This window comes from Copadichromis virginalis, linkage group LG3, assembly GCF_057382275.1.
Source record: "Copadichromis virginalis isolate Kocher_CV1m ecotype Utaka linkage group LG3, C_Virginalis_male_GT1.1, whole genome shotgun sequence".
Lineage (NCBI taxonomy): Eukaryota > Metazoa > Chordata > Actinopteri > Cichliformes > Cichlidae > Copadichromis > Copadichromis virginalis.
In genome coordinates this window covers 29,305,693-29,324,669 of record NC_140620.1, presented here as the reverse complement: position 1 = coordinate 29,324,669, position 18,977 = coordinate 29,305,693, and the positions used below count along the sequence as shown (strand labels likewise).

The 18,977-nt window shown below is 37.6% G+C and overlaps 3 protein-coding genes across 3 annotated transcripts; all 3 read left to right on the top strand.

Annotated features, from left to right (window-relative positions):
- The first annotated feature begins 1,410 nt into the window (after positions 1-1,410).
- LOC146714008 (uncharacterized) lies at positions 1,411-2,310 on the top strand. The gene has a single exon (XM_085439508.1). The coding sequence runs from the start codon at positions 1,411-1,413 to the stop codon at positions 2,308-2,310; it is 900 nt and encodes a 299-aa protein (XP_085295634.1).
- Positions 2,311-8,162: 5,852 nt separating this feature from the next.
- Positions 8,163-8,942, top strand: LOC146714007 (uncharacterized). The gene has a single exon (XM_085439498.1). The coding sequence runs from the start codon at positions 8,163-8,165 to the stop codon at positions 8,940-8,942; it is 780 nt and encodes a 259-aa protein (XP_085295624.1).
- Positions 8,943-17,586: 8,644 nt separating this feature from the next.
- Positions 17,587-18,477, top strand: LOC146714006 (uncharacterized). The gene has a single exon (XM_085439486.1). The coding sequence runs from the start codon at positions 17,587-17,589 to the stop codon at positions 18,475-18,477; it is 891 nt and encodes a 296-aa protein (XP_085295612.1).
- The last annotated feature ends 500 nt before the right edge of the window (positions 18,478-18,977 follow it).

The window sequence follows — 18,977 nt, the reverse complement described above, 5'->3', positions numbered from 1 at the left end:
CTAGATCATATTTACACAATTACAATTGAAAGCATATGTGTATTGTTTGTGTGTTTATACACAAGCACACATATATATTCAAATAATTTAAAAAAAATTAAAAAAAGTTCATTTACCTGTTACTACCACACACCAAATCTAGTCGTTGGTACTTCCTGTCTTGTGTAGCCATTAGGTAACAAAAGCTCAACACTGGCCCTAGGATCCTGGAGCACTTCTGTTGTGTTTTGTACGTGTTTTCGAGTTTGTATGTGCTTTGTCTGTAGGGGCCACCGTGAATATAATTTTATTCATTTACTCCACATAAAATGTAATAAATAAATCATATAATACAAAAAATAACTATTTACATTTCAACTTTTAACTATTTCAATTTTCAGCTTTTTCCTAAACAAATTTAAAGTGAAACAGCGCAACACAATTAAATACAAATTAAAATATGAAAACAAAAAGAAGATGCATATTCTCTGTCATATGGGCCTGCATGAATAAACTTTCTGAATCCTTTATCATCCGCAACTGAAAATAGTTGTGGATGATTACTAAACCTTTCTAATGTGACGTTGTTGTCCCTGCTCTCTTTCTCCCTCCCGCTCTGTTCCTGTGCTACTGAGAGTGTAACTACCGCCCCTCCCCCCTCTGCCCAACGCAAGCACAAGGCTCATGTGCGGAGTGAAGCGGGAAAAAAGTGCGAGAGAGGGTGAGAGAAAAAACCAAAAAAACCAAAAACAGAATAAGGAGTCGGCTCGCGTCGTTCACTTCAAAGAGCCATTTCGTTCGCAACCGACATATCACTAATTTGCTGGACAACAAATCACTTACACTGGAGACAACAGTTTCACCAGTTGATCATGGGAGAGTTTTTTTTTTTTTTTTTTTTTTTTACATTTCAATATCATCATTGGCTGTTACGAAAAACTATATTTATTTTTTCTTTGTTATAATGCTATTTTCTATTTTGTTATTCCTAACAAACCAGCAAACCATTTTCTGATCACTCGCAATACTGTAATAGTCCTTCTATCTCAGTTCTTTGTTCAGTCTATTATGTTAGGCCCCTATATTAAGTACTGTGTGCCAGTAGCAATATTAATCTTGTATACGTAGTCTTATGTTTGGAAAGTGCACTGTGTCATTACCACAGATCTATTTGTGCCAGAAAATATTACATTGCATTCAAATATAAAACTCCGAACATACCTTGATTTGAGAAAAATAAATCAAACAGGAATCTAGTAAATTATTAAAAATGCACCTTGGAGAATTCAAAAAAAGGATTCATACCATAAAACACAGTTTTACCACAGTTTTTGTACATGAGGTGATATCACTTTTCAAGAAAAATGTAAAGTTTTAATCTATACATCTGCTCCACTTGTGTGCTATGTAGCTTTTCTTTCTTTTCCAGACATGCCAACCAAACTCTCATCCTCGAACAGCTCTCTTTTTCAGCCAAACCATTCCCTGGTGATGTCTAACCATCTATTCTACATCAACTGTCTGACCACCAGACCCGGCTCTTTCATCTTTAAAGCATATCTTCCCTTCAATATCCTCCTCTTTCCTCTTTGCATCCTCATCCTCTATCATGGTCTCCAGCAATGGTGGAGAAAGCGCTGCACCTCCTCAGCAGTTGTAATGAGTCACTCTGACAGCTTCACCTATCATGTGGTTGTCATGGAGCTGATTTGTAACTTGGGATGTATTTTTGTGATTCATGGTATCTATTCATATGATACAAGTGTAATCATGATGGGTTGCTATTTTATTAATTTTACCTGGTTTGGAGAGACATTCTTCCATATCCTGACATCTGTGGAGCGCTATCTGGCTGTGCTTTATCCCATTACCTATGTGAGTCTGAAATATGAAAGAGGGGTCAGAATCAGAAATATCTGCATTGTCTGCATTTGGCTGCTTTGCTGTGTGGGGACAGGTCTGGTACTTAATATGGACTTTGTCCTAAACCTGATGTTTTTCCTTGTGGTGTTATGTTTCATCATCAACTCCTTCTGCAGCCTCTCTGTTCTCTACGTTTTGATCCGTCCAGGCCCAGGAGAACAGAGTTCAAACAGGGAGAGGTCAATCAAACTCAGGGCATTCTACACTATTCTGGCCATACTGGGAGCACAGGTGGTGAGGTTTGTGGGGGGTCTAGTTTGGGGTGTGGCCAACATCTCAGGAGGAGCAAATGCCTGTGTTATACATTTGTCTGATCTTTTTTTTAATGTTCCCAGCACTCTGGTTTTACCTTTGCTGTTTCTTTACAGAGAAGGCAAGTTTTTGCACTGTAAGAACAACGGCCAGTGACTCAGAATACTATATAATAAAAAGGCATCTCTCATGACAGCAACCACTTAGAATGTGCAATGTATAACTGTCACTAAAAATGTTTTAGGCCAGAAATGTTTAAACACTTTCTAGTTTGTTCCTCAAGTACTCTTTCATCACTGTAAGAGTGGCCACTGACCTGTAGGTGTAACTAGACTGCAAAGTAAAGATTTCCCATCGATTTCACACAATGAACACATGTCTACATGATCTACATTGTTTGCTGTTCATATCTAATTACAGTGAATTATAATAGTGGAGATCAGACATGAACTGGGAGAAAAACCAGGGAAAGACAGTAAATGGCCTCTAACACCATTTGCATGAGTCACCTGCCCTGCCCAGTAAATTAAACCATTGCCACCAGTATATAGGTACTACATGGTATGACAAGGTATTGTTGCATTTGTATTTTTAAGAGCTGCCGTCATTAATTTATATTTTAAAATCTTTTTAGTTTTTTGTAATCACTAATTTTATATATACAGTTAAAGAATGATAATTACGATTCAGTGGAATGATGACATCCATGGTGGTTGCCTTTAACATAAATGGTAGGTTTTGAAAATGCTACTATTTTCTTTGCTCTGTTGAATAATGTATTTTCTGTTAATATCTTACTCATGATTACACAACAAAGAAACATAGTTTCCATAGATGTGCATGATTTGTAACAGTTTTGAACATGTTAACTTAAAAAATTAAATAAAAAAATACAGTCAGTAAAATGTAAGTATTATTGTGATGTATCACCACATTGCACTTCCTTTTAATCACAGGTATGATTAAAAGGAAGTCAATACCCACAGAAACATTTTTGGTTCTTCAATGTCAGCATCATCCAAAGTATATGCCACTTGAATTTGGGAAATTTCTTAAACCAATTTACTGAAGGTATCAGTGTTTTGAAAAACATGCCTGTGTAGCCCATATCAACTACTCCCTGTCACATGACCCACGTCAGCTAATTTGTGGTCCCTCTTCTGATTGGCTCCTAATCTACCACTGATTGGCACTTTTGGGTATATCCTCTGCTGGTTTGGTGTCTACACAGATGATTTAAACCTATCATTAGTAGGGGGGCTTTTCTTTTGATTTACATCATATGGACAGATCTTGTTTCATGCTCTGACCTACTTGGCTGTAGTTCATCCCATCACCTATGTGAACCTGAGAAATGAAAGAGGAATAAGAATAAAGAACATAAGCATTGACTGTGTCTGGCTTATTTGTTTTGCAGGGACATGCTTGGTCATGGTGGAGGACTTATTCATTATTGGAAGTTTCTGCTTAGTGATATTATCTTTACCCATTGTCTCCTTATGCAGCCTTTCTGTTCTCTGTGTTTTATTTCATCCAGGGCCAGACAAACAGGGGTGGAACAGGGAAAGGGTTAACCAGTCTGGCTTCACCTCTACTGAGAAGGAAAGATTCACTTATTGGCTTCATCCTGGGCTCTCATGTTAAAATGCTTAACTTTACTGCAGTACTTGAGTGTTCTATTAATTCTAGCAAATTTTGGAGTCAATCTCAGACAACAGATTTGGCAGATCAATGCTAGCCCATGTCAGCTGAGCTCATTCCCTTCTGTAACACTCACATGGAGTATGGTGCTTAAGCTGCTTCAGCCAATTTGTGGTGCTACAGCAAACCACTTTGTTAACCAAATCTCCATCTTAGTGCCTCCACCACATTATATGTCTGTGTCATGGCTAAAGTGGAATTGCATGATCCATTATGCAATTCCAAGGTCTGGAAACCATCTAGCAACATGCAAACTAACCTGCTTTTAGCTATTATGCACCTACAACACCGTATGAAAACATTCTGTGATTTTAATTTTAACAATAACATCCATTCAATTTACTTGAATTCAGTTTTTTATATACCACTAAATCACAACAACAGTTGCCTCAATGTGCTTTATATTGTAAGTTAAAGAGGTTACAAGAAGAAAAATGGGAAGGAAAAACACCCTTTTAACAGGAAGAATCCTCCAGCAAAACCAGGCTCAGGGAAGTTCAGGCCATGTGTTATGTGACCTGGGGGTGAGGGGAGAAGACAGGATGAAGAAACGCCATGATGTTGATATTCACAAAAGTTGAGTGATACATTTCTTCTTCAATGAATAATCATGATTAAACTAATATTTAGCATAGTTTAAAATTTCATTTATATCAATTTAAAATCTTTACTTATTTTTTGAGAAACATATTTTTGCAAAACAGTATAAATTTCCATTGATGAATTCAAACAAACAACAGATATGTAAAGCATCAGTGTTCAATTTTGTCATTTACCGAACACAACTAAACACATGCAACCCTGAATGGCTACATAATTCAGGACTCTTTGCCTATCTAACCCTCACAGAATAAACGCTGGTCATATATTGCTAAGTTAAAAAAAACAGAGTAATTGGAGTAATTGGTTTAAATGTTTTGCCGTTTAGAACATGTTGTTTTAATTTAGCTTTAATTCACTTAAAAAGTGGTTGATGGTTAATAATGAAAAAAAAATTTAGTCATTCAAGTGGTGTAATAAAATAAAAAAAATAAAATAAAATTGTGTTGTGTATATGTTGATGAAGTCCGATTGTGCTTTAGTAATGGTTTCTTTATTAGGTATGTCTTTGCCAATTTGTTGGTCAGTTTGTCATTGTCACACTTTGTTTTGATGCAAATCAACTGTATTAGTGGACAGACAGGTGAAGTGGGACTGCAATATATAGCCAGTAGTGTACATTAGGATCAACTACTCAAGAATCCACAGAGGACAAATAAAGAGGGAGAAGGCTAAAAAACACTAATAAGGTTGGTGTTGTTTTACTTAATGTTAAATGCTCATTAACACTGATCACTGAACTGAAGTGACAAGAAAGCTTCAAAATTCACTTATTATCTGAAATATTAAAGGCAGACTGCAGAGAGTTTACATGATAAAACACTCACTGTGGTTTGCCTGATATTTATTATTATTAGGGCCTGGGCACTTACACTGTTTAAGCCCTAGTTTATGTAATTTTAATATTATTATTATTACAGTTACAGCAAACTGGGAACAACATGTTTGTTTTAAATATCTATCGATCTATCTATCGATCTGATCTGATCTGCGTTCAATTACTCTGCCTAGGCTTCATTGTCGAGCGCAGATCCATTGAGCACAGCCCATATGCATTCACTCAAGTTAGTATGGCAACTGCCTCAATGCTACCCGAAATTGAACCTCATTCACCGTCATTCAGATCTGGCGTTTGGAACTATTTTGGTTTTCATGTGAAGTATGACCCTACTTAAGCCTGTCGTGGACAAAGTACAACAGTATGTCGGATGTGCTACGCAATGTTCAATTACATCGGTCGGAACACAACAAATACCACGGCACATTTACACCGACATCACGTTGGTGCAAAGACAAGTGGAAGCAGACAAAAACAACAACAAGCACGCATGCAACAAACTTTACCCGAGTCATTTAGACAGCCGTTAGCACATGAATCTAAGAGGGCAAAAGAGGTAGACAGGGCAATTGCTACTTTTATTGCTGTCGACAAAATAGCTTTTATTTTGGAAAGAGCCATTTCTCTGTAATAAACTTTTCCACAGATGGGTGATTTCTCCATCACATACATTTATTTATTTTTTTATTAGTTTGTTGTTTAAAAACTGTACTTTTGAGTTAAAAGAAATATTTATAATTTAATAACTTAAAAAAAGCATGAACATTTTTTTGTATCAAAAAAATATCAAACCGTGACACCAAAGTATTAAAACGAACCAAACTGAATTTTGTCTATTGTGTGTATATATATATATATATATATATATATATATATATATATATATATATATATATATATATAGCAGACACTCCTGCAGATAGAAAACATTCCATGGGAATCAGCACAGGGAGGAATATTAGGAAAACTCCCAGATAAGGTGGGTCTTGTTTATAACTTTCAGTTATAGCTTTATTTCGAATACACAGTAGTATTCACCAGTTTGCATCTGGTTAACTTTTCAAATTGTATAACGCTGACACCTTTTTAAAGCAATGTCAAAAAACAGTGTTGTGTTTATGTTTCATTTACATACTAAAAATGTTAAATTTGATAATGTAACAACATTATCCTAACTTTGGTATCAAATTAGTACTAATTAGTAAATAAATGAGTATATAATACATTGTATTTACACAGTTTGATAATTCAACAACAAAAGAAGTCTGTGTGGTTTGGTAAATTTGTGACCACAGCTGATCTCGCAGGCTACTAAATAATGCCTTTGCATTCACTAGGGTCCAGGGTATAATTGGCCATTTTTAACCACTTTAACCATTTTACCTCTACATTTCAACTTTAAAAACTATTTACTTTGCCTTGTGTCACAAATCTCTCGCATCTTAAAAATTGCTCTCTCTTTTTCTGCTGTCTTTCTTTCTCTCTCTCTCTCTCTCTCTCTCTCTCTCTCTCTCACCATCACTCCTATGTCATCTCATGTTGCCATATCATTTTTTGATTGGTCGACATTGTACATTTTTCCACCAACACGAAAGGGCGGTTTTTTTTGTTTTGTTCTGTTTTTTTAATTTTTTGGTCATAAGCAGAGAGTGCTTACTAGCGCTGTAATTAGACGTTAAACGTGATGAAACTATTTAGGAAAAAAACATGTTTATATTGTTTATCATGACTCTGGTTTTCCGTGGCTTATCAACACAATTTAAAAACTGGTATATATCACCTTGTTGCTTTGTCATCTTGATGTTGTAATGTGATTGGCTTACCACGACTACTTTATTTTTCCTCAGCCAAACAGCAGAACTCATGCGATTGTTTTGCCCTCTTAGCTCCAGGTGTTGTGCCAGAAAGTGATTGCTGTCCGCGGGAGTGTGCACACCTGCTTACGATAGGAATAGTAATTAGTTAGATTAATCGTTACTGAAAACAGTAAAGCCATTAGTAACGCCCTTACTTGTAACACCGTTATTCCCATCACTGTTGATAACTATGAAGGAAGCAGAATGGAGATGGAAGATCAGGCCTACTATTGTGATATAGTCATCTTAAAACCTCAGAACCAGCTGAGCTGCGAATAAGTAGATTAACATCTCCTGTTTCAAAACATCTTGTTACCACTAGACAAATCATATGGTAAAGTTGTTTGCCAACCTCTTCAGCCCCAAGGGCTTTTCTGAGCTTCCTACTCAAAAATGAAATGCCCACAATTAATTGAGTATTTCTCTGCAATTACAAACTCTGTGTATACAACTGTGTATAAGATCTTGGTATCATAATAAAGCTAACACTTGTAACATTTCATCAGAGGTGGCCCATGCAGAGGTTTCTGTGTATACCACACATGTCGGGACTTATATTTCTGACCCTGTGTTTTAAACGATTAAACATGATCTCCTTTCTTTTGCCCCCGGTACCGGGGGCGTGGGGCCAATCAGGTTAATAAAACAGTTGAGATAAATATATAAATTGAAGCAGGAATCTTTACCCTGCTGGAAAGATCTCCAGGCTTGCTTAGACAAAAAGCCTACTCCTTTTACAACAAAGCTAGATCTTCCTGGGCCACTCCTTATATTTTAAGATGAGCTATATCAGAATTAATGAGAGCAGCAAAGATGACATCCTTCTCCTATGATAACTTTACTGAGAAGTTAATTAAAATGTGATTGTGATATATTTTGTCTCTTTCAGATATGTCATCTTCTTGTTTAACGATTCCCTTCTTCATGCATACCTTTCGTCAATCAATTCCACTGTTTCTTTACCCATAAATTGCTTTCTCTCTACACCAAGTTCCTTAATCTTCACCGCATTCATGATCACCAACATCTTCCTCCTCCTCCCTCTTGGCACTCTCATCCTGTATCGTGGTATCGAACAATGGTGGCATAACAGCTCTGCTTCCTCGCCAGCAACAATAAGACATTCTGACACCTTCATCTACCACGTGGTCATCCTCATGCTTATTGGTGTTTTTGGGTGTGTCCTCTGCTGTTCTGGTATCTACAGTGTCCAATCCAACACTTTAGAAGTGGGGTTTACTATTTATTCTTTCACCTGCATTGGAGACATTTTATTTCACATTCTGACCTGTGTGGAGCGCTACCTGGCTGTTGTTCACCCCATCATCTACCTGAGCCTGAGAAATGAAAAAGGGATCATGATTAGAAATATCAGCATTGGCTGCATCTGGCTGCTTTCATTTGGAGGGATGTGTTTCATGATGATTAAAGAACTTGTTGTTAGTTTGAATTTCTTCATTATAACTTTATCTCTAACAGTCATCTCCTTCTGCAGCCTTTCTGTTCTGTGTATTTTGATTCGTCCAGGCCCAGGGGAACAGGGTGTAAAAAGAGAGAGGGTTGACCAATCAAAGCTGAGGGCATTCTACACCATGGTGGTTATACTTGGAATTCTTCTGTTGAGGTTTGCCTGGGATCTTTGTTGGATTTTTCTCTATGTGTCCAGTGAAGGCCTTTATTGTCTGTCAGCAGCATGTAGTATATGGTTTAATTTGCCCTGCACTCTGGTATTACCAGTATTGTTTCTACAAAGAGGAAGGACATTTGTGTGTTTCAAGAACAGCATCCAGTGAGGGGCGAATATAATTTGATTTCATTATGATTTAATTTATTTATTTTTCCCATGTAATGTTAAAATAAGTCTAGCTCTACCTGACTTGACCATAATCTCACTATAGTAAAGTTTGCCCAGGCTCATAGAAAACAGGTCTGCCCCGGATTGCATTTATTGTTATACTGCTATGGTAGCCAAAGTTTCCAGGTTTGTGAGTGTACACTTTATCCAAAACCTAGTGAGGGTTTACTCATGTTTACTACTGGGTGACTGTAGCTCAGGCTTGGTTTCAACGTAACTTTTTTCTTTCATGAGTTATTTACAAGTTTCTGACCACTTATAAAATGTGTTCAATGTGCTGCCCGTTGTGTTGGATTGTCAATGCAACCCTTTTCTCCCACTCTTCACACACTGATAGCAACACCGCAGGAGAAATGCCAGCACAGGCATCCAGTATCTGTAGTTTCAGGTGCTGCACATCTCGTATCTTCACACCATAGACAATTGCCTTCAGATGACCCCAAAGATAAAAGTCTAAGGGGATCAGATCGGGAGACCTTGGGGGCCATTCAACTTGCCCACGACGACCAATCCAGTTTCCAACTGTTCATCTAGGAATGCTCGGACCTGGCACCCATAATTTGGTGGTGCACCATCTTGCTGGAAAAACTCAGGGAACCTGCCAGCTTCAGTGCATAAAGAGGGAAACACATCATCATGTAGCAATTTCAAATATCCAGTGGCCTTGAGGTTTCCATTGATGAAGAATGTTGTATAGAGCACAGAGTAATGTGGGAGAGTAGAAAAGCGCTATATAAGAATCAGTCTGTTCACTGTCTGAGTAGAGTTTGGTTGTTATGTTCCAGCAAATGTTGTTATTATATGACTTGATTAAGGTACGCATTAGGCTGACATCTGGGGCCAGAGCTGAAGCTGTTCTGGGCCAGCAGCATGTCTGCAACTGGCCTTGTGTGGGCCACCAAAGGGCCGTCATTCTTTGCAGTGTGTAGGCCATGTGTAAGCACATTGTGTGGGCCAGATCCGGGCCATACCATTTTGCTATGTGGGATGCAGTCAGTACTGCACATTAGAATTACATGCTAAAGAGAGGATAGACATTAGAGAGAGAAGACTAAAAAACACTGATATGGCTGCTGTCATTTTAAATACAGATTTGCTGTTACATACTTAACAGCACTGATGACTGAACTACAGTGACAAGAAAACTGTAAAATTCACTTATTGAAGGGACACTGCAGAGATTTTACACAAGACAAGCTTACTCATTGTGGTTAGACAACTGATATTTATTTTTGTTAATTGTTTGTTAATTGTTAATTTGTTAATAGGGACCAAGCACAATTTTTCTACTCTATTCTACATCTGTTATATTAACAATGTTGTATATATAATAATACATATTAATATTGTGGGTAATATAGTGGTTAGACAGGACACCTTTGGAGCGGGAATTGCAAATTTGATTCCCACCCAGTATCCAGTAAGGGTCCTGGGTAGGGATGGGTATCGTTTAGGTTTTATCCGATACCGGTGCCAAACCGGTACTTTTGAAATGGTGCCAGTGCTTAAACAGTGCTCAAACCGCTGCTTAAAGAATGAAGAACATCAACTTTGTCCAAAAACCTCTCATGTTCAGCTGTTTTTTTGTAAAAAGATAACAATGTTAACCTTTTCTGCAGCTATGGGGCATATATGGTATCACTCTTGGCTGGAAGCAGAGCTTAAACAATGGAAAAAACACAAACTTTGTCCAAAAACCTCTCATGTTTAACTGTTTTCCACTTTTTCTTTGGTCATGTTAGCCTTTTTTGGCCAGGGTGGAGAGAGTATCTGCCATCAAACAAGAGGACAGCCGCATGTAGCTATGATGATGTTTGTTAGTTCACCTTACATGCATTAATTTAATAGCCTACTCAATGTAAATTACACACGAACAACATTAAGCTACTCACGCAGAGGAGAACGGCTGCTGCTGCCATCATCATCCATCATCATTTCTGCTACACTGGCAGGGCTAGGGGCCAGGACTCTCCTCTTTGTGTTTTTGGGGGATTTTGCTCCGGGTCCGATAACTGGCAACCCACCCGCAGTAGATGTGCACGGAGTGAGGTCTCGCAGCAAGCTATCAAATACGGCGCATTTCTCGGCTTTTAAAAAAAACGCTATGCGTCGCCAGGTGTTTCATCGGATTTGAGGTGTTACCTCCTTTGACAGTATCACAGTATCAGCTTAAAGCACTTGTTGCAGGCTGCTGAGTTTTCATATTTTGCTGTGAAGTACAGCCATACATTTGACCGGTCCTCCTTGGGCATTTTTAATCTGTAGCTCTGCTCTAAAAGAACGTACGTACCTGGACCCGCCTACTATCCTCGGAAACGTAAAATGATTGGCTAGAGTCTAAAGTGTATCACAGCTCAGGAAAAAAAAGCACGGAAATAAAGCACCGAAATGTGCGCTGCTTTTCGGTCTGGTTACTACCGTTTATGTCAGAACCGATACCGGTACCCATCCCTAGTCCTGGGTAGACCGCCCATGCTAGAAAAAAAACCTAAGCCCTGGAATGGCTTGTCTACGTCTGCAGCTCAGACACAGGCATTTCACTAGATGTTGTACTCTGTATGATTGTGTATATGACAATTAAAGGTTGTTTGTTTGTAATGCAGTTTTTTGAATCGTTAAAGCACATGCTCTAATTCATTGAATCAAATTCTCAAGCCTGCATATTATGCGTCACTCTTTTGTCAAAATAATTAAATAAATATTAAACATATAATTAAACAGTTAATATCAATAAGAATCTCAACAGGAAGCCTTGGTAAAAAACTGTATATAGTCCAAAGTGGGAGCATCATAGTTACAGCATCATAAGTTGGTAGTACTGGTCATGCAAAACAGGTCTGTAGGTGTGTCACGAGCAGAGTCAGTTTATCACATTAGGAGCTCTAGAACACTTAGGAATTAACTATGTGATCCCCATCTGAATTTGGTCCATGTCTCTCTTAATAAGTTATTTATTGATTTGCATTAGACTGAGTGACTTTGTACTTAGAGAAACCCTTGATAGCAAGCATATTTGCTTACCAGGTTTGCACACATCTCCTGAAGGTTTTTGGCCCACTCCTTTATACAAAAACTCCCTTAATCTTGTACCTGATATCTTACAGTTACACCCACTTTAGAAATATGAACACATTTGGCTCCAAAGTACAAATATGGTGACAGCTAGCATTCGAAATTTCAAAAGAAGTAACCAGTAACTACTTACCAGGTCATCAAGTTTTTAAATCAACAATAAATCAAAATCTTTACCTGGTGGTGTCTTACTAGGGTTGCCAACAGTCCCTTGAAAAACATAATCGTCCCATATTTAGAAACAAAAGTACACGACCCGTATTGAGCTGAACAGGGACGCACTTTGTCCTGTAATACAGTGAGAATCAAAAGTAGTCTATAAATGTTAATGGAATTAATGCTCTGTTTGAAAACATAATTCCCAGCCCCTCTCCTGCTCTGTGACCAATGAGCTGACAGCACACTTACGCACGAGTATGACAATTCAGATTACGCTTATCTCATTGGTCGAGTAAAGGTTGCTTGCGGAGAAGATACCGGAAGACATCAGATGACCACAACAAGAAGCATGGCCTACAGGGAAACAAACGCCGATACCGCGGTGCAAGTCTCGGATGACAGTACACTTTCGACCAGCAATTTTTGTACCCCTCCGAGAAAGAAATAAAAAAGGCTGCAAAAATACAGGGAGGAATGGGAAAAGGAAAACACCTGGCTGGAAAAAGTGCGCGATAACACCTATAAAGCGCACTGCACTGTGCCGGCGCACTTTTTCCATAGGCCATGGTGGACTGACTGACCTCAAGCAGCATGCTTCTAATAGTGGGCACATGAACAACATGAGGGACGTGAAAGCTCGGGTGTCCACCACACCACAGCAGAAGCAGATATGGTATGTAAACATTGTTTTTTTTTTTAACCTTCTGGTTAAGGTTAATATGGGCATGTGCAATGAATATCAGCGTTATGTGGCCAGAAGTGTGATAATATAATTTATTTTGTGTAATAAACAACTGCAAGGATAGATGATTACAACAAATAGATGACTAATACATAAAAGTAATACATAGATTAATAATGATGATGAGTTATGATGCGTAATCATGGTAACAAGCGGGTTTACAAACAGGAGCAGCTGATTAGCATTAGAAAAGCTGAAATAATACCTCAACTGAAGCCAAAAATCCCTGATGAGTTGACACAGAAGAGGCTTCTTCAGTGTCAAGGAGAGGATTTTCTCTCTTATGAAGAATAAGTGGACTGATGTGTGGAACAAATGTTCTACCGATTTAATTAGAAGTGAGCTCATTGTCAGTCTAAATTATGATATGTCTTGCTCAGAGTTTTACTCTGCAGTACTGAAAGACAAACAACTCCAGCAAGAGCTCAAAAAACACTTGAAATGGAAAAACTGGTCTGTTTCCACTTAAAGTAGCATTGAGCTTTTGAGTTCATGTGTTTGCTCTTTTTTTACTTCAACTTTCAGCTACAGTCAAGGCCTTTGAGGCACATATATTGTCTTTACAGGTGTTCCACAGACTTTCTGTTTGTACTTTTCTAATTGCACTAAATGTGCACTGTTACAAGAATGTTTTCTTTCTGTTGTTTTCTATTAATTTATATAATTTTAAGTTAAGCAGGAAAGAGTTCTTTTTAATAAAGATATACCTGTGTTCTCAAAAGTTAAGCATGACAGGCTTCTGTTTAAGAAAGAGACCTTTTTTATTGTTAATTTTGTCATTTTGCACAAAACGTTTAGCATAACAGTCTTTCGTTTGGGAAAGATGCCTATTTTATTGTGTTAATGTTGTCATTTTGCACTAAAAATAAACGGCTAAATGATCATTTGTTTCCCATGTGTTCATATCACAAAGAATATGCAACTTCAAGTCAAATGGTTAAAAAAATAATTTCACACACAAAAAAAAGAGCTAAAAAATTCACCACACTGGGTGAAGGGTGAAGACAATCGGGTCGCCCGGCCCTGGCCACGAGGTGTCCCTTATTTATTTTTCAGGGAGTTGGCAACCCTATATCTTACAATGTGAGATGTAGCAGAAGGTTAAAAAAAATATTTATTTACACATCTTTTAGGTCTTAAAAATAGCTCTTTAACAGATACATATGTATATGTTCATTAAGCAGGATATACATTGCAAAAAATAGGATGAGCTGCAGAGCTCAATATCAATCCCTGCAAGATACGCATTAGTCATTGTGAATGCAATTTGCCAGATTCACACAATAAGACTTGAGAGCCACCAGCTCTATGGGTCCACTTCAGTATTTTGAACTGTACTTCTGTGAAGCTAATCTGTAATATTTATTGGCCTGAAAAACATGACAGTCATGATAAAACCTTAGATCGTAGACCTTATGCAGCAATTCTCTGAACTATGGTTATATTCATGTAACATTCACATTTGTTTCATTTGAATGCACACAAAACTTTTCTACTCAAATCATTTCTTTCACCTGCTCACCCCAAATAAGACTGCTGAATTTATATATAGTTGAAAAAACTACAATAAGATAAGATAAGATAAGATAAGTCTTTATTGTCATTGCACAGTCATACATAGTACAATGAAATTGGAAAATTGTCCTACGTCGGCACTACATGTAACACAACACAACACGATACGACACATCACAACGCAACACAAACAACACAACACAGTATAATAACTTAGTGATAAAAAAGAAGAATAAGTGTATTTGTATTGCACACTGTTATTATTGCACATTAATTATTATTGCACCTTGTTATAAATATAAATATTATTATTATTATTACTGTTTTTACCGTTGTTAACCCCCCAAAAAAGTCCAGGGAGGTAGCCAGTCAGGTCAGCTATTTGCATTGATCAGGGCTATTGCCCTGTTGTAAAAGCTGTCCTTGAGTCTGTTTGTTCGGGACCTCAGCAGCATGAACCTCCTGCCAGATGGCAGCAGCTTAAACACCCGGTGTCCTGGGTGTGTACCGTTCCGTAGGATGCTGCGTGCCCTCTTGAGACAGCGAGTGCTGTACAGGTCCTTCAGGGAGGGAAGAGGATGTCCAATGATTTTTTGGGCCATATTGATGATCCTCTGGAGTGCCTTTTTCTGTGCTGTGGTGCAGCTGGAGAACCACACACCGATGCAATATGTCAGCACACTTTCAATGGAGCAGCGGTAGAAGACGGTCAGCAGCTCCTTCTTCAGGTCCATTTTTCTGAGGATTCTCAGAAAGTGGAGACGCTGCTGGGCCTTCTTTAAAACCACAGAGGTGTTAGAGCTCCATTGGAGGTCTGTGTCTATGTGCACACCCAGAAACTTGAAACTGGAGACCCTTTCCACGCACTCCCCGTTGATGCTGACAGGCTGCAGCTCAGACTTCCTTCTTCTGAAATCAACTACCAGTTCTTTTGTCTTGGTGGTATTGAGGTTGTTATCTACACAACAATCTGACAGCCTCTGAACTTCAGCTCTGTACACCGTCTCATCTCCCCCAGAGATGAGCCCTACCACGGTGGTATCATCTGCAAACTTGATGACTGTATGCTGACTGTAAGGCCCAGGTGGACGATAGATGATAACAAGTAAGACTGGTTTCTGAGTTTTACAGCTGGGGTGGACAATGTTAAGCATCAGGCTTTCAAATGAATTAAAAGTCTGTCTTGGTCTTTCATTAATTAATAGGCTGGTGTGAAAAATTGCTGCCACACCGCTGCCTCGGCCTGTGCTTCGAGATTTCCGGTAGTTAGAATGACTCGGGGGTGTTGATTCATTTAAACAAATGCTGCACTGTCCAACCCGAGAAGAAACAATAGACGTTCGTCTTTTTTTTCCTTTTTTTTTTTTTGCTTTTCTGTAGAGGCCTGGTCCCCGAGCTTGAGGATCCTCTCTTGCCCACGGGAATTAAAAAAATATACATATATTTAACCTCCTAGGATCTGGCGTCCACATATGAGGACATCACATTTTGGGTTATTTAGACCAAAATACTCAATTTTGCTCTACAAGGGCCTGATATCCACTTACGAGGACATTATACTGCTACTGTTCTATCAAAATTTAAACGAATATCCTCATATGTGGCTCTCATTTTTCATAAAAACAAATGTAAGGTAAAAAAAAAAAATCTGGTAATTCTTTGTTTTTTCCTTTTTATCGGGCCCCAATGTGCCCAAATATCAAAGTGAAATTAAAAATGCATGTCGTGGAAGAGTTTGGGTCTTTGGAGGATATATATATATATATTCACAGGGTATGTATCTGTAATGTGTAATGTGTACTGTAGTAGCTCCTTTGTTAAGTGTTTATTCATTTGTTATTCATTTGTCTTTGTCATTTTCAAATATTTTTCTAATGCAAATAAGAAATATATTTGAATTGAACTTTGATTTAAGGGAGAAGAGAGGTGGGGTGCTTATACACAGCAGGTAATACTTATTTGGCACAAATATTCTACAGGGAATCTGCACAGGGAGAACTATTATAAAAACTCACTGATTAGGTTGGTATTTGTTTGTTTCCAATGACTATATATATGTTTTATCTGACTAATATTCAATGATTTTGGAAAACCAATACTAACTAATTCTACTACTTGTTTCATTTAGTTACAAAGATATATTTATCTAACTGTAACCACTTTGGAGGCAAAGCAACAACATTAATGATAATGATGATACATTAAGTTGTTTTTGCAAATATATATAATGAACAATTTATCTACACACATATTCAAATAATAGAATTCATTGTTATTCTACCAAGTTTTTGAATGAGAGTGCTGTTTTAACAGTTTTTGTGTAAAACTTTAAATTAACTGGCTTGACATGATAATTTGTACAATCTAAGTCAGATGCATTGTTTCTGCATATGTGCTGATTACAGTCAATGAAGACGTACAGTGATAGGGGTAGTGATGGGGAAAAATCAAGCTCAATATTATGGTATACAAAATCAAATAATTTGTAAATGATTAGGTTAATATGTTTTGAGTTATAATTCAAAACATATTTTTCTACCAGTAGAAAAATTATGTTGTCACCCCTGAAAAACACAGTTGAAATAAACATCTTTCCTAAAAATTAACCCATGTGACATGTTGGGAATGCTGACAACATAAACAGAATTTTTTTTGAACATATTACATTTGATTAAGTTTTGGGGTTGATGAATTTCTATCAATGAATTAACTCCTCATGACATGGACAATCAAGACAAACACATTTAAATGTGAAAACTGTGAATGACACAAAATATCTCCAAATGATATCTCAATTTGACAAAATTTTATATAATTTCTTTACTAAAAATTAAAGCAGGAATGTTTTCCCAGGTGGAAGGATCTCCAGACTTACACACACACACACACACACAATAAATACATTTTACAATAATGTGTATTATTGTATTTTATATTACATTAATGTGGTGCGAGATCTGCCCATGTTACTGCCTAACATATTTAAAGAGGAGAGGTTTCACATTTTTTAGATCAACACAAATGGATCCATCAGTGATAGATTTACTGAGTTTGATCAAATTTGATTGTCATATCTTTTTATTCTCTTACAGATATGTCACCAGACTCATTGAATGACTACTTTCTTCATCCAAACCTTTCCTCCATCAATTCCAACTTACCTTTGACCTTGAAGTGCTTTGTCTCCAGTCCAAGCTCCATCATCTTTACTGCATTCAGCATTACCAACATCTTCCTCATCGTCCCTCTCTCTATCCCTATTATCTATCATGGGATCCAACAAAAGCGTACCAATTCCCCCTCAGCAACGTGTCACTCTGACATCTTTACCTACCACATGACCATCCTGACACTTATTGGTGTTTTAGGGTGTATCCTCTGCTGTTTCGGTATCAACAGTGTTCATTTCAACACAGTGGAGGCAGGATTTTATCTTTATACTTTCACAGTCTATGGTGAGGTTTTCTTTCAATACCTTACCTGTGCGGAACGCTACTTGGCTGTTGTTCATCCCATCACCTACCTCAGCCTGAGAAATGAAAGAGGGATCATGATCAGAAATATCAGCATTGGCTGCGTCTGGATGCTGTCTCTTGTATTCACTGTTTTAATGATGGTTCAAGAACTGGTCATTATTTTGAATTTTTTTATTGGGTTTTTATCTGTAACCATCATCAGCTACTTCAGCTTTTCTGTTCTGTGTATTTTGATCCGTCCCGGCCCAGGGGAACAGGGTGTACATAGAGAGAGGGTTGACCAATCAAAGCTGAGGGCATTCTACACCATGGTGTCCATACTTGGAATTCTACTGTTGAGGTTTTCTTGGGGTATTTACTCGGTTTCACTCTTTTTGTCAAATGATGGTGCTCATTGTACAGCAACAATAAGTGGTGTCTGGTTTAATCTGCCCTGCACTCTGGTGTTACCTGTGTTGTTTCTATACAAATCGGGCAAATTTGTGTGTTTCAAGAATGATATCCAATAATAAGAGCTCTTTCAGTCTAATAACAAAATTGTAACATATTAAAGTTTATAAAAAATAGTTCATTTATGAGTCCTGTAGTTAAAGAAACAAGAGCAATGTTAATGTGAAGGATTTTATTCCCCATCTTCGTGCTAACTTTAATCAACCTGTACACATCATGTATGAAGACAAAAAAGTTTGGTTTTAGTTTTTCACTCTGATAGTAGTTGTTTCATACAAATAACACTCTTGATTCTTGAGCAGCTTTGTAGGGAGGTATTTTAACACATTATGTTAAGCAGTTTCCTAACAATAACATATGCACTGAGGTCATTAAGGCTATTTCACATTTACGAGACCGTCCTCATAACCTTTAAAAATCAAGTGTAGTCCAAAGATTGTCCTAAACCTGCATGCACTTACACATTTTTAATTCCATTAATTACATATTCTTTTAATTCCAAGGACTTCATTTATGGATGAAATGGAGTGAATTTTTAGCCTTGGTGGTGTTAAGCAGT